Source organism: Opisthocomus hoazin, chromosome 4 (assembly GCF_030867145.1).
Source record: "Opisthocomus hoazin isolate bOpiHoa1 chromosome 4, bOpiHoa1.hap1, whole genome shotgun sequence".
In the NCBI taxonomy this organism is placed as follows: domain Eukaryota; kingdom Metazoa; phylum Chordata; class Aves; order Opisthocomiformes; family Opisthocomidae; genus Opisthocomus; species Opisthocomus hoazin.
The window spans coordinates 33,252,602-33,267,693 of NC_134417.1; the positions used below are offsets into that span (position 1 = coordinate 33,252,602).

Consider the following 15,092-nt stretch of genomic DNA (forward strand, 5'->3'; position numbering starts at 1 on the left):
GCTGTAGGTGACCCTGCTTCGGCAGGGCTTGGACTGGATGACCCACAGAGGTCCCTTCCAACCCCGACCACTCTGTGATTCTGTGATGCCCCCGAGCCCGGCAGCAGCCCTGCGGGAACCCCCAGACACGACGCCGCTGCCAGACGCCTCAGGTAAATGGCAGTAAGTAGCACGGGAGCCCCAACGACGGCGACTGACACTTACGCCGCCAACGGCCGCCGCTTGCGTCCCCTCACGGGACGCTTGGCGCAAGGCAACCGCACCCCCCCCCCCACCTCAACAGCAGACTGCTGCCCCGCCCCGCCCCCGCGCGCGGAGAGCCCCACCCCGCGCACGCGGCGCGCCCTCACAGGCTGCCACCGCCCCGTCACGCCCCGCCTTCCGCCCGCCCCCCGGCGGCAGCCCGCCAATCCCGAAGGGCGATGTGGCTCCTCTCCTCCCGCCCTCTTCACCTCCCTCTTTCTCAGCTCGCAGAGCGGCTGCGCCTCAAACGCGTGGCAGCCGGCGGTTGGTCGCCTCCGGACAGCCAATGGGAGAGAGGCACCTCAGAGCAGGCGCCTCGTTTTACGTACGGAGGCGCGCGGGCCGGTCGCGCTCGTCTCCCGTGGCGGCGGAGCGGCGGCTGCTGGTGGGGGGAGGGGGACCGGGAGCGCCGCGCTCGAGTCCCTCGTGACGCGCGCCCAGGCCTTGCGCGGCGGAGCCGCATCGGAGGGGCGCGGGAGGCCCATTGGAGGCCGCGGCGGCCAATCAGGGGGCCGCGTCGGGGCGTGCGGGGAGGGCCACGCCGCGGTGCGGGGCGGCGGGATGCGGGCGAGCGGGCTGTGGGTGCTGGTGCTGCTGCTGGGGCTGGCCCAGGTCGCGCTCCTGGCGCGGGGCGCGGCGGCCGAGGAGGAGGACGACGACGACGGCGGTAGAGGTGAGCGCGGGCGGGGCGCGGGCGCGTCGGGCCCCGGGGCGCGGCCTGGCCTTCCCATCTCCCCCCTCGACTGCGAGGCGCGGGTGTGGCGGTGAGGGAGCGGGGTGGCGGCCTCCCTTCAGCTGAGGGCGGAGGTGAGGGCCGGTAGCCGGCCGCGTCTCGTCGGCAGTGCCCGGCTCTCGGGTTTCGCTGCGCTCCCTGCCCCTTTCCTCAGGGGACCTGCGCCTCTTGCCTGGGCCCTGTGGGCTTCTCCCGGAAGGAAGGCCGCGTGTTGCTTGTTCCTCCGAGTTTCTTCCCGTTGTCTTTGAGATCTTCTCCTCCCCGAAACCATCTGGAACGGAGCTGCCCTGGCGTGCCCCGCTCGGCGCCCAGGTGTAGAAGGCAGGCTGGAGGTGCTCCTCTTTTGGTTCCGAGCCTCTCGCACGTGGAGTTTGAGAAATCCGACGTCCTGCGTGTTTCCCACGTTAACGCTCGCTGCCTGTGGAGTACCGGAGGGCGTTCGGGGAGACCAGATTGCGGACGACCTCCCGAACTCCTGTCCTGCTAATTCCTGCTCAGTGGACAGGCGCTGAAACGTGGACAGATGCATTTCTGTCGGGTACCTTATCTGTGCGGCCAGCCGTCTGATTTGTAGGATAAGGACCAACAATTATTCATAGGATATAGCATCTGCAGTAAGGAGGTACAGGTATTTCATCTCAGAATTCAGAAAAAAATCTTCACAGGAAGATTGTGTATTACCTCTGTTTCTCTGCTTTTAGCTAGAGCACTTGGCTATCGTTTCTTTGTAGCCTGTGATGAAGCCCGGTGGTGTTTTCCCCCTGCTCCCTTCAGATGGTGAAGCAACAGCTGTGATGTTACAGCGAAGCCTGGGTCCTGTGGCTGACAGCAGTAGCACCGCTTCTCGCAGGCCAGGCTCTTATCAGTGTTTCCCGCGCATGCTGTTCTTCTCATTATGTGAGTTCTCGAGATCAAAGATGCACAGTGATGAAAGTGTTTCCTCCTGTGAGCAAGCTGAATGCTAATCCATTGCACAGCTTGAAACGTTTTCCTTTTACCACTGTGCGTCTCAAAATAATATGTCAGTCATGAACTAGGCTTTACAAGCTTTTGCTTTAAAAATGCGTGGTTAGGGATTTCCTTTTTGGCCTTGAAATGCAGACCTGTATGAAGTCGAACAAATTTACTTTGCAACAAGCAAGTATCCATATGTAAATTGATTGTGTAGGAGGTGAAAAATTCGGGTGAATCCAGGCTTGTTGTGCTGTGTGGTTTTGGAAGTGAAGTTTGACTAGGGCAGTGAGGCGCGTATGCTCGCAACGAGGTTAGCCTAGGTTGTGGCTGTTAGACCCTTCACATCCTGGTGGAGGGAAAGGAGGGATTGTGTAGAGGATCCACTACAGAAGAGATTGAGGAAGGCCGCTTTTGTAAGAAGGCTTCTGAGTGGCCTGGCAGCAAAATACGAGTCTTGACTTCTGTGTTTCTGAAAACTGAGCTCATCCAACTGAGAAATAGACACTGCAGTGCGCTCCTCAAAAGGAAACTTAGGCGGAATCCAGAAATAAATGATGTCTGTGTGCAGTTTTTTCATGCGGGATTCGCCCTACTTAAGAAGAAGTTACTAGACCAGACATCCAATAAATGCTCAAAGTTTGGTGAAGTTACTATAAGAACTAATTTTGGTTAGAGTAGCTGTCGTCCAGCCAGCGTCGTGTACCTGAAGTCTTAAAAGGAGTTTTTTGACTTGCGTAATAATGTGTTGAAATTTGTGGAAATGCTTTGTTGGAGTAAAAGTGAGCAGTATTTTACTGGAGGGCAGGTTTTGGCCACAGCTGTTGCTTGTTTGTTTGTCCACCTGATTTGCTAGTAGCTTTAAGAAACAAAGACATTTTTATTTTCACGAGCTGTTTTATGCAAATATTTGTTAGCTACTTCTGCCATTTTGGGTGTCGGTTAGACTCAGTCTGTTCTCTTCAAATTGTAAATCATTAATGCAGAGGCAAGTTTCTTGCTCTTAAAAAAAGTCCTGCTTACTTCTCCCATGCTCGGTCAGGTCCTTGAAGCAGGTCTTGCAGTCCCAACACTAAATGGGACGTTAGAGGTAGCTATGATAGCCCTAGGTATTGGTGAAGCTGGAGACTGCAGAGGGTGAGTTTGCACTCTTACGGACCAATTTTTAGGTGTGGTTAGTTTGGGGTGGGTGGTGTTTGTTTTTTTTTTTGGAAATGCATGTCTTCCGTAAGCCAGTTGGGAAAAGTTGGAGTCATGCTGTTAGTTGCTACTGCCAGGCCTTGGTCTCCGAGGAGAAGTGGGTGTGTATAATGCCCGTGACAGCGTATCCCTGTCAAGGAAGTCTGTTGGCAGGCTGTACAGACCCCTGCAGTGAAAGATACAGAATAATTTCAGTGATAGATGTTAAATCTAGGGTTTAACATTTTTCACTTGTGTGGGGTATTTTTGTAGGTAACACTTTGTTCTCAGCTTTCTAAACCATGAGCCTGTGCCACAGTAGCTGCAGTGGTCTTTTTTCTGTTTTCTGGGTGTGGGTAAGTTAGTGTAATAAGCTGGAATGAGAGTCGCAGCCTAGTAGGTAATTTCAGAGATGCCTGAGCAGAGATGGCTGGCCAGTTTTGTCAAATTTCTTTGTGTCAGGAAAAATCAAGTCTGAAATGAGCATTGCACAGCTCCTGGGAATTCAGGCACAGACAAACCACGAACACCCCATGGTGAATCATAGCCCTCAAAACTGCTGGACGCGCATGTAAGCAGCAGTTTTTACTGCTGAAAACCCCCTGAAAACTAGATTCTTCCCCGGTGTAGTCCTGCGGGTACAGAACTGCCGTGGATTCACTGCAAGGGTGTTTGACAGTTCAGCGCTTTCAGTGCAGGAGCTCAGAGGCAGCGACACAGGAGGCATTGTCCACTTGCAAATAGTGCTTTTAGCTGCTTTGTAGATCAGATGAAACAGTAGTAGTTTTTAAAGAAACTTAATCCAGGTGGCTACTGTTGTGTGATAAATCATCTGTGATCGCTCCCCTCATCAGAAGCTTTAATATTTTGGTGGTGTATAAAGCTGGGTTCTAATTAAAATTAATGTATTTTCTCAAGGGATGCATATTGTTTTCTGAGAGAATATAGGCTTATTTTTTTTTAATACCTTCTTCTAACAGAAGAATGGCTGTTGCAATTTAACGGCATAAATTTTGTCCACGGTAAGCTTGTTCCTATGGTCTGCCATTGGTCTGAGAATAGTGGGGTCTGGTTTTATCACTTTTTCATACCTGGACACTACATATTTATTGTTCTTAATTTTTGGATTCTAGGTGAAATTGGTATTTTCAGAATTCTTGTCCTGAATGAGGAACTTACACGAACATGATTTGCTGTCCTACTGCAGTAACTACTTTCAGCTTAGTAAAAAGCCAATTAAAGTTAAGTAGGGAACAGTTTTGAACAAGAAACCTTAATCTTTTTCTTCTTTTTTTTTTTTTAAATCCTGGGACTCCCAGTGGTTGAAAGGGCTTTAGCTTCATTGTTGCACAGTTTTTATTTGGGATGAGGTATTTTCATTACTTGTTGTGTGTGTGAAATTCCTTTAAAGTCATTCAGAAAGGTCTGCTTGCTATCCAGTGATAGCAGTTAAAAAAAAAAAAGTTTAGAGGAACGTGTGGAAGATCAAATATTGAAGAAACTGTCTCAAATTCCAAGCCAACAAAGGTTGAACCAGTTGAAATGTCCTGGCTTCGGATTTTATGTGCTAGCTGTGCTTTGGAAATTTAGCGAATCTGCTTCTTCCTTGAAAGGCCTGTTCTGGACCAGCAGTTTTGGTCTCCTTAAATCAATCCCCAAAAATACTTTGAAAGAAGTTTTCGCTCCATGTATTGTAGAAGCGTGCCTTGCATCTGCCAAGCATGTAGGAGTGGGTTTTCACAGGACTCCTGTGACAGTCACTTACTTGATTTTATGCTCCCTCGGCTCTGGATCAGCACCAGGCTGCGACGTGATGCTCCTGTGGGTTGAAAGCTCTTCAGTCACAGACCTGAAATGTTGCTGTAACTGAAAGCAAGATATATTGCGGTGGCAGGGGTGGGATTGAGAAGTCAGGAACAGAAATATAATTTTGAAGTGCTGCCTCTAAACTACCTTGGTAGTAGTGAAATGATAGCATTTGATTTTATAGCAAGCCTGTCTGTTTATTAGACCTTCAGACAGGCAGAGCATAACAGTTGTGGTGTTACAGGTGTAGTGAGTAAGAGTACAAGGGAAGCATTGAGGACAGATAACATCTGTGTTTTTGGTACAAGATATCTGAATTCAAACAGAAGCCCTCCATCATTCATCAAAACAGTAGTCCTTCAAGCACAGCAACTTGTGGTTGGAAAAATTCGTTATCACCTGTGTGACCTTCTTGCCCAACAAAACATGTCTAGTGCCTTGCTTCCCACACTTCAAGTTACCCAACAGACCTTGTTAGCAATTGTCACATAGGGGTGTATGCATTAGTTCTTATTGTCTCCATTTTGTTAGTTTGCGCTGAAGAGTGAAATAAATGTTGACGCTTTACTGAAATGTTGATATTGTTAGCTGCCATAGTGTGGAAAGAAATTAAATGGGACTGGTCAAACATCAGAGTCCAAGCTCTTTGCAAACTGTCGTTGTATGTGGGGCAGGAGCTAACCTGTGTTGATACTCTTTTTTTAACTGCAGGATACACTTAAGTCACTTGGTAGCGTTATTTTAATGTTAAACTTGACACAATCTAATCTGTATTGCATTTTTACTTTTACTTTTCCAGAATCTGTTACAGAAGCAGCTGATGATGATGACGATGATGAAGATGAAGAAGATGACGATGATGATTCTGAAGTTAAAGAAGAAAATGGTGTATTAATCTTGAATGATGCAAACTTTGACACCTTCACTGCAGACAAGGACACTGTGCTGCTGGAGTTCTATGCACCATGGTGGGTTCACAGCCTGTGGTACCTCCTTAGGTGCAGGGTGGGGTGACTGTCAGGGGACTAATCTGACAGGACACACTGCTAAAAAGTGAGGTTGTGTTGCAGTGTTAAAGATGATGTAGGAGTAGCTTGCCTGCAGGAGAAGCAGTGGACTCTGCCATAGTCCAGGGTAGGAGACGGGTCTGGTGGTGTGGAGGGACCCTTTTCCCTGCCCATGTACCATGTGACAGACAACAGCCTGCTCTTTCTCCACAGATGTGGGTCATGCTGAGGGATCTTATGCCAAGGGAAGCACAGCCCTCGTTCCGTCACTGGAACAGAGACAGCGCAAATGAGCCCCAGAGAAGTTTTGCAGTGTGGTCTTGCAGCCTGCTATCATGTCCTTGTGCTGGCCCACTGAGAACTTGTGCATTTCCTCATCTATATGGAGGAATGGAGGAGACATCCATAGCAGGGGAATTGCTAGAAGTTTTCCTGCTCGAGTTCAAATCTCTGCCCTTGCCAGAAGAGTGTGGTGTAAGGACATAGCTCAGTTGTATTACCAGTTTAAGTAGTGTTTCATACATCTACCTAATGATGATAATTCTGCTGGCATACCAGGGTACACAGAGTAACACCAATGTGCTCAGAGGAGCTACAGTGGATTTACCTGCATAGAACTGAGACAAAGAATTTAGGCCAGGATGTATCTTCTCTTGCATTCTTATGGACAAAAATAACAGGGATGGATAGTGGGTAAAGACAAGAGGTTGGGGCAATCCCAAGCACAAATACCGGCTGGGCGGAGAATGGATTGAGAGCAGCCCTGAGGAGGACTTAGGAGTGCTGGTTGATGAGAAGCTCAACATGACCCAGCCATGTGCACAGGCAGCCCAGAAGGCCAACTGCATCCTGGGCTGCATCAAAAGCAGCGTGGCCAGCAGGTTGAGGGAGGTGATTCTGCCCCTCTACTCTGCACTAGCGAGACCTCACCTGGAGTCCAGCTCTGGAGCCCCCAACACAGGAAAGACACAGAGCTGTTGGAGCAGGTCCAGAGGAGGGCCACAAAAATGATCCGAGGGCTGGAGCACCTCTTCTGTGGGGAAGGCTGAGAGAGTTGAGGCTGTTCAGGCTGGAGAAGAGAAGGCTGCGGGGAGACCTTATTGCAGCCTTCCAGTACCTGAAAGGGCCCGGAAGAGAGCTGGAGAGGACTTTTTACAAGGCCATGCAGTGGCAGGACAAGGGGTAGTGGCTTCAGGCTGAAAAAGGGTAGGTTTAGATTAGGCAGAAGAAAGTTCTTTACTCTGAGGGTGGTGAGGCACAGGACCAGGTTTCCCAGAGAAGCTGTGGCTGCTCCCTCCCTGGCAGTGTTCAAGGCTGTGCTGGATGGGGCTTTGAGTGACCTGGTCTAGTGGAAGGTGTCCCTGCCCGTGGCAGGGGAGCTGGAACCAGATGATCTGTAAGGTCCCTTCCAACCCAAACCATTCTATGAATTTATTTGCAGTCAAGTTGTGGAGTTAGTATTGCAGGCAGAACCTCTCTTCCTTTGTGGCTTAGTGATAGAAAGATGACGTACTCGTTTGTCCTTTTCTAGTCTTTGAATAGAGGGGAGAATGTGATCTTGCCTGAGGTGGAGTTGCATTTAACTAATTCCACTCTCATTATAGAGAATCCCATCCCTACTTGGCTGTAGGTACTATTTCTGCAGCTTTACTTTGCCAACATGAAAACTGAACATGAAGCTTAATTTAGCTGACCGGAAAGATGTGTGGTCCTCACAGACTAAAGACTTCTTTTTTCTACTCCCCCTCCTGCTGGTTGAGAGGTTAAGGAGTACAGGCTGTCTGCTACACCTCTTTTTTTCTTCTTTTTCCTGGTTTTGTCTTCATTTCATCAAGCTATATTCAGCTTTTTTTTTATGCTGATACGCTCTGTAGTGCCAGCTTTTGCTGCAAAAGCCTCTGTTCTTCCCAAAGAGTTCTGTTGTGGCCAGAGAGAGCGGGTGCTGCAATGCCATGGTAGGTGTGAGATTTCCTTAGGCCAATTTAACTACTGGTTCATTTTTCCCGTTAGTTCGATTTAGGGTGCTGGATAGAGAAGATGAATCTAGATTAGGGAGAAGCTAAAGTATGAATGAGACCACATTTTTGGGGCCAGGGAAGAAGCATGGTACAAGGTTTTCAGTTTTAAATGCATTGTTACATTTTGTACAATGGCTTTATAAAACATATATGGAGATGTGTTGCATTTTGAATTAAAAAAAAAAGTTGGGATGTGCTACAGTTACCCTCTGCCTCTCCATGATCTGAAAACATAACAAGAGAAACATTCTGATGCTGATGTTGTGAACATCTGTTAGAAGGCATCCTGGAAATGGCAGAGTAGCAAAATGTCCCTGTGGGTCTGTTGTACATTTATGTATCTACTTGTGCCTTCTTCTGACAGGTGCGGGCACTGCAAGCAGTTTGCTCCTGAATATGAAAAGATAGCTAAAACTCTGAAGGAAAATGACCCTCCTATTCCAGTTGCCAAAATAGATGCTACTGCAGCCACTTCACTAGCAAGTCGTTTTGACGTCAGTGGCTACCCAACCATCAAAATCCTGAAAAAAGGTCGACCTGTTGACTATGATGGTTCTCGGACGGAAGATGGTAAGCACCAGTCCCTTGCAGTTCTCCATGAGAAAGCAAAGAAGTATATGGTCTTGTTTCTTAATGTGACTATTTTGAAGGACTTTGATCTCAAGTTACTTAATCTTAAGCAGAATAATATTATCGAGGCTGAAATTTTGCCTGTCTTCTGAACTGGCTGCATGCTGGAGGGCAAATTTGCAGGTAATGGGTAGTACTGTTACTGATAGAAGTTCTCTAGAAATGTGACTTGACTAGAAGAGAATGTAGTCTCGTGCTTGCTGAAGGATCAGCTAATAAGAAACATCTCGTCAGTGTATTGAAGGTACATAAAACCACTGGTTTCTTGTTTGATGAACGTGTCCAACTTCAGTCAGAGGGGGAAAACTACCTTTTCTGTCTGTTTTAAGATGTAATTGCTGTGCTACAGTGCTGCAAAGTACAGATCTGTGCTCTGCTTAAGTAAGATGCTTCTAGGTGAAGAGAAGACCTATTTGGCAATACCAATAATGAGGTAAAGCATAATGGAGCTTGATGAAGAAAGTGTTCTTGTGTAGGCTTGACATGTAAGCTTCGGTCCAAGACCATGTTTGCCACTCGGATTTTAAATTCTTGATACCAACTCTTGAATTTGATATGCTACTGGTATGATAATGCAAACTTGCTAATTGGGCTGTTGACCTCTATTTCAGCAATTGTGGCCAAAGTCAAGGAGGTTTCTGACCCCAGTTGGACCCCTCCACCAGAAGCTACCCTGGTATTGACCCAGGATAATTTTGATGATGTCGTGAATGGTGCTGACATAATCCTGGTGGAGTTCTATGCTCCATGGTAAGCAAGAAGGCAGTCACCTGTACTTTCCTATCACAGATGGCCTGAACACACTTGATGAACCTGTTTTCTGTTGTTATGCCTCTTTAAAGAAGAGGCTTGCCTGGTGCAGGTATGTGTGGCTCTGGTGTACCTTGGTTCTAATTTGGACCTGGGGTCACACTACAAATCACCTGAAGACTAGACTGGATCTGTCTCTCAGCAAGGCGTGGTCACCAAAACTTCACTGAAGATTCTCCTTGTTTACTAACTTGGGAAAATGTTGAGAGATACTGAAAACCAAAGGCAGTTGGTCTTTAGTTTAAAAATGGCCTCTAAAAATGAGACTACCTGTAGTAGTGTGAGGCCAGACATAGAGGGTAGCTTCACATTGGAGAGACAAGTCTTCAAGACTGAAGTGTCCTCTGTAGATTGAATAACTTCATTTCTATGTTGTCCATTTTGGAAGACTTAAATTGTCCAGTTCAGAGGTAGAAGGTGTTTAGCAGGACTCGTGACTTGTGAATACTGCCCTTCTCTCTCCTTCCCTAGGTGTGGACACTGCAAAAGGCTTGCTCCAGAATACGAGAAGGCTGCCCAGGAGCTCAGCAAGCGCACACCTCCCATTCCCCTGGCTAAAGTTGATGCCACTGCTGAAACTGAGCTTGCAAAGAAGTTTGATGTTACTGGCTACCCAACTCTGAAAATCTTCCGCAAGGGCAAACCTTATGACTACAGTGGTCCACGGGAAAGATACGGTACAGCAACCTCTGCTTTTTCATATTTTCTAAAGGGCTTTACAACAAACATTTTGACATATCTATAGGACTTGCAGGCTTTTTAATGTCATAGCAATGTTAGTTGGAGAAACCTGAAACACTGTGCTCTCATACCTACATAGACCAGCAGTATAAATTTGTCTCTAATCTTTATAGCATCTTCTGCTGGTACTGTAACCTCCTTTTAGTATAAAGTAAGTTAAATTCATATGGTGAAGCAGCAGCAGTAGAAGTAAATGGGCAGCCTTTAGTGGCACTGAAATGCACCATAAGGGCTGGCAAAGTGCTCTAATATTAAAGTTTTAAAAAGAGGGAAGACTTAAGACTATCCAAGTAGAACTTTGGCTCATAGCAGGGTCAGGAAGCAATGAAGGGTGTGGAATTTCAGGAAGGAGGGTTACTTGGAAGATGAGCCGATATTCGTGGAACTCGTGCTTGGTCACCTGTTCCGAAACCAACCTGAAAGAGGATATCCAGAACTGCAGCATTAAAACACTTGGACTGAGGTCTTGATGATTTGGTCTTTTAGTTACTGTGGGAGGGCTGCACAGAAAGAAGGGTATCCGCGGGAAGTGGTGTTAAACAATGTTGTAGAGGGAAGGCCTGAACCTTTCAGTTCGAGAAATGTTCTAAGCAACATTTTGGGGATGGGTTTGTCTCACAGGTATTGTCGACTACATGATTGAACAGGCTGGTCCTCCATCCAAACAGATTCAGGCTACCAAGCAGGTACAGGAATTTCTGAGGGATGGGGATGATGTCATCATCATTGGTGTCTTTAGTGGAGACAATGACAAAGCCTATCAGCTTTATCAGGAAGCAGGTAAATAATGTTTTAAGATATTAATGAAATGTATGTTTTGCTGAGATACTGCCCAGGACTTTGGGCATGGAGATACCATTTATTTCTGCTCTTAGTTTGGGGGGGAGGTTGGAGAGAAATAAGAGGAAGGAGATTGAAGAGTGATCTTCCATTTGTACCCTGGAGAAAGCTCACATGATGTTTTGAAGCTATAACTAACATATCAGCCAGTCACAGGAGACACCTCCTCTTGGTACTTTGTCTCTAAAAACGTGTGAGCTAGAGAGGAGGGAAAACTCCTAGCCGAGGAACAAATCGCAACTTCTTGGCTTAAAGCCTTGCTAGCTTTGCTGTCTGCTATTGCTTGTTTCATATCTGACAGTTCCAGACCCTGGGCTCTGCCTAATTTGCTTGGAGGGTGAGGGCCTGCAGAAAGAACCATCATCCACCTCTGAGTTTAGCTAGACCGTTTCTGGCAATGTTTATTCTTAAATCCCTTTGACGTGACATGTGGGTGGTCCTGTTAACGATATTAACTACCACACAGAAGAGGCTAAGCACTTGAAGTGCTCAGTCCCTGTGATCAATCCCTATGTCTCGCATGATCAGACCACTCACAGCCACTCTTGGTTTCTGCCAGAGCCTAAAGAGCAGTGTGGGCAATTCTTCTCCCCCTAGCTATGCCTGTGTCTGGGCCTGCCATCATTTATAGTTGGATTAGGAGATGATTTGATTGCTTCAGCATGGCAAGATATAGAACTGTTTCCCAGGCTGCCCCAAAGCAAATAGATTGAGTAGGTGACCTTGTGAGTTCCTTTCCAGCTCCGTTATTTGGGGGGAAGCCAAGAGGTAGGAGACTGATAAACAAATAGCTGTTTCACTGTGTGTGTTTTGGAAGCTGTTCAGGGTTTTTGAACATGTAGCATAACTCATCACATAGATGGGTTGTTGAACAGCGTTCGAGTAGTGCTACTCAAATTGCATGTATTTTCACATACTTCTCACATGCTTCTCACCCCTAGATGAGAGCTGTTCTCCAAGGCTCTGGGTTGTTCCATGTCGCACTGAGAATGGGAAGAGAGCTTCCTTTCAGTGCAGTCTCAGCATTTCAGTCAGAGGCTGTCAGTTCACTTCTTGATGACTTTTCCTTCTCCCTAACCTTATTTTTTTCAGCTAATGGTTTAAGAGAAGATTACAAGTTCCACCACACCTTCAGCAATGAGATTGCAAAACTGTTGAAAACATCTCCAGGAAAACTGGTTGTCATGCAGCCAGAAAAATTTCAGTCAAAGCATGAGCCCAAGATGCATGTTTTGGATCTTAAAGTGAGTAGCTGGTCCAAAGCTAGAAGATTTTTGCATGGACTGAAGGTTTTCTTTCTTTGTATATATAAGCAGTTGGCATCTTCCTGCTGGAAGTACTCCCCTAGGTATTTGAGCAACCTGTTTGTTCCCTGAAATTGTATTGTTTTGTTCAAGAAAGCTTTACAAAATAAACCTAGAGGTTACATATTCAAATAATAATTCACCATTACAATATTCAGTTTACAGGTAAAATACTAAATTATGTTTAGTGCTCAAAGATTTTAAGAATGGGGTGACAGCACTGTTTGTAACATGCCCCTCTTTCTCATTCATGCATGCATCAATACTAGTTTGCAGTTGTGTGTAACAGATATGCCACTTAAATCCATTTGTCTAAACTTTTTTCCCAATTTTTTTAAGCAGGACTCTGCAGATGGATCAGAGATTAAAGAGCACGTGGTAAAACATGCTTTGCCTCTAGTTGGTCATCGCAAGCCTTCCAATGATGCTAAAAGATATGCTAAGCGTCCTCTGGTGGTTGTCTATTACTCTGTAGACTTTAGTTTCGACTATCGTGTTGGTAAGTTAGTGAAGATTACCATTCCTCCGCTTTGGGAGGAAGCAAGCAGTAACTAGAAATTACTGATCCTATTGTATTCTGGTTTTTCAGCTACGCAGTACTGGAGAGGCAAAGTCTTGGAAGTGGCCAAAGACTTCCCTGAATACGTGTTTGCTGTTTCTGATGAGGAAGATTATTCTTCTGAAATAAAAGATTTGGGCCTGCTAGAGAGTGGAGAGGATGTCAATGTCGCCATCCTGGATGAAGGTGGCAAGAAATATGCCATGGAGCCAGAAGAGTTTGACTCTGATGTACTCAGGCAATTTGTAGTGGCATTCAAGAAAGGTACTAGAGTTTCTAAAATAAGGCTCTCTAAGCTATTGGCTTTGTTTTCCAAGGGCTTTTCCTGAGGCTATGGCTACAAAAAAGTCAAGTGTGCAACCTTACAGCACTCTGACCTAAAGCTTTTAGATGTTTCTTACCTTTTTCTTTTATTTTTTTTATCTCAGTTCACTGACTTTGTGTTCTAACACTGAGCATGCTTGGTAAGCCTGAAGGGTTCTTGCAGTTTTGAGGTGTGAGCTGACCGCTCATACTTGGGACTAATATAATAAATCACTGTCTTAATATGTTGTGAATGGACGGCCATAAAAATTTGAGGAAGAAAAGTTCTGTGGAGTTGTGAAACAAGTTATTGCCCATATTTCACAAGGTTGTTATGCTAAAATGTCACCAGCAAGGTAGCCTATGTTTTGTGCAGAGGTAAGTTCATTTACTGGCGCAATGCTTTTTGCCTGGCGGGAGGATGTACTTCTGCCCTTTTCTTGCGTGAGACTGTAAGGATTGCTCTTACTATATTCTAACAATGGTGTGTGTTTTGCTTCTTTCTAGGAAAACTGAAGCCTATTGTGAAGTCTCAGCCAGTGCCGAAAAATAACAAAGGGCCAGTGAAAGTGGTAGTGGGTAAAACTTTTGATACCATAGTCATGGATCCAAAGAATGATGTTCTCATAGAATTCTATGCCCCATGGTGTGGACACTGCAAGAAACTAGAACCGGTGTATACCGAGCTAGGCAAAAAATACAAGAATGAGAAAAATCTAGTCATAGCCAAGATGGATGCTACTGCCAATGATGTGACGAATGACCACTACAAAGTAGAGGGATTCCCCACTATCTACTTTGCTCCGAGGGACAAGAAGAACAACCCTATTAAATTTGAAGACGGGGACAGAGATTTAGAGCATTTGAGCAAATTTATAGAAGAGCACGCAACAAAACTCTCCAGAACAAAAGAAGAGCTTTAGATAAGATGAGGATGGTGAAGAATAATTGTTTGTACATTGTAGTTAAAAGCAAGTTACTGAGAAAACTTCGTGAGAGAAGAATTAAGCAGTTTGAGCAAGGAAATTCTTGAGCAGTAAAGCAATTGCAGTATCTTTTTTTTATATGGCAGAAAAGTTTTTCTGGACACTGAACTTCTCTGATATGAATGTCTTGCGTTAGTTATGGTTTTGATCTTTGGAGAAAAATACATCCTTTATTTTTTGTGACTATTTGATCTTGATTATTTGACTCCAATGCAGCTGTTTTTGAATTGAAAAGATATACCAAAAAGAGAACCAGATCCCTCTGCCAAACACATTTCTGTGTCTTATTTGTTAGTATGATTACCTGGGGGGGGACAGTGTTTGGAGCCAGTCTCTCTTCTGTTCTATTTCTGTATACCTATTCATGTGACTTATAGTCACTGTCTTCATTGCTGCGGGTGAGAATGGGAGTTTTCCAAAGTGTGGACGCATTGTTCAGTCCTACTGAGATAAGACACAGTGACTTGCTAACTAAATGTGGTCTAGACCTGTCTGCTTTGTGCCACTCTGTTGAGAGGGCAATGCTAAAATAGCAGGTTTTTCTCATGTACTTTTCTCTGTTAGTCCATGTTGACCCATTTATATCATAATCTTTCCAAGTATGTTTTGGAGTAATTGGAATGTGGCAGAAAGAGCATCTAGTGGGCGGTGATGCTTGGATTCTGGTATTGGATCTGTGTGCCACCATCTCCTTTCCTTTTGCAGAGGGGAAATTTTGGTAGTGGAGATTCTTTGGGGAAGCAGACTGGGACCTTCTGATGGGCTTTATTCTTATGACTGTTACTGCAGGTACAAAGGATGGTCACGTCTACTCTGTGCTCCACTTTGCAGTATGTGTGATTAAAAGTGGATTTTTGATCTTGAATGTTCCAGTTTAGATACGCTCATAAATTTATGGGCCATGTTGGGGTGGCAGATTTGTGTACTTCAGATGCACTGTCTGCCTGTCAGAGCTGGGATGCTCTAGTGCGTGCAACTTGAG

At 45.7% G+C, this 15,092-nt stretch overlaps 1 protein-coding gene across 2 annotated transcripts; it reads left to right on the top strand.

The window, feature by feature from the left end:
* The first annotated feature begins 624 nt into the window (after window positions 1-624).
* PDIA4 (protein disulfide isomerase family A member 4) lies at window positions 625-14,382 on the top strand. Of its 2 annotated transcripts, none has more exons than XM_075418546.1 (10): window positions 625-916; window positions 5,712-5,880; window positions 8,302-8,507; window positions 9,179-9,317; window positions 9,849-10,054; window positions 10,740-10,898; window positions 12,051-12,202; window positions 12,602-12,761; window positions 12,852-13,085; window positions 13,632-14,382. In XM_075418546.1, exons 1-10 carry the CDS (start codon window positions 805-807, stop codon window positions 14,045-14,047), a joined length of 1,953 nt encoding a protein of 650 aa, XP_075274661.1. In that variant the 5' UTR covers window positions 625-804; the 3' UTR covers window positions 14,048-14,382. The 2 variants fall into 2 exon arrangements, with proteins under 2 accessions (XP_075274661.1, XP_075274662.1); XM_075418547.1 differs by having other exon boundaries at window positions 626-916; window positions 12,605-12,761.
* Window positions 14,383-15,092: the final 710 nt, after the last annotated feature.

Coding starts and splice junctions, on each gene's coding strand:
- PDIA4 (XM_075418546.1), top strand. CDS start 805: ATGCGGGCGAGCGGGCTGTGGGTGCTGGTGCTGCTGCTGGGGCTGGCC. Junction 9,318..9,848: donor GTGGAGTTCTATGCTCCATG/GTAAGCAAGAAG, acceptor CTCCTTCCCTAG/GTGTGGACACTGCAAAAGGC. Junction 10,899..12,050: donor TCAGCTTTATCAGGAAGCAG/GTAAATAATGTT, acceptor TATTTTTTTCAG/CTAATGGTTTAAGAGAAGAT.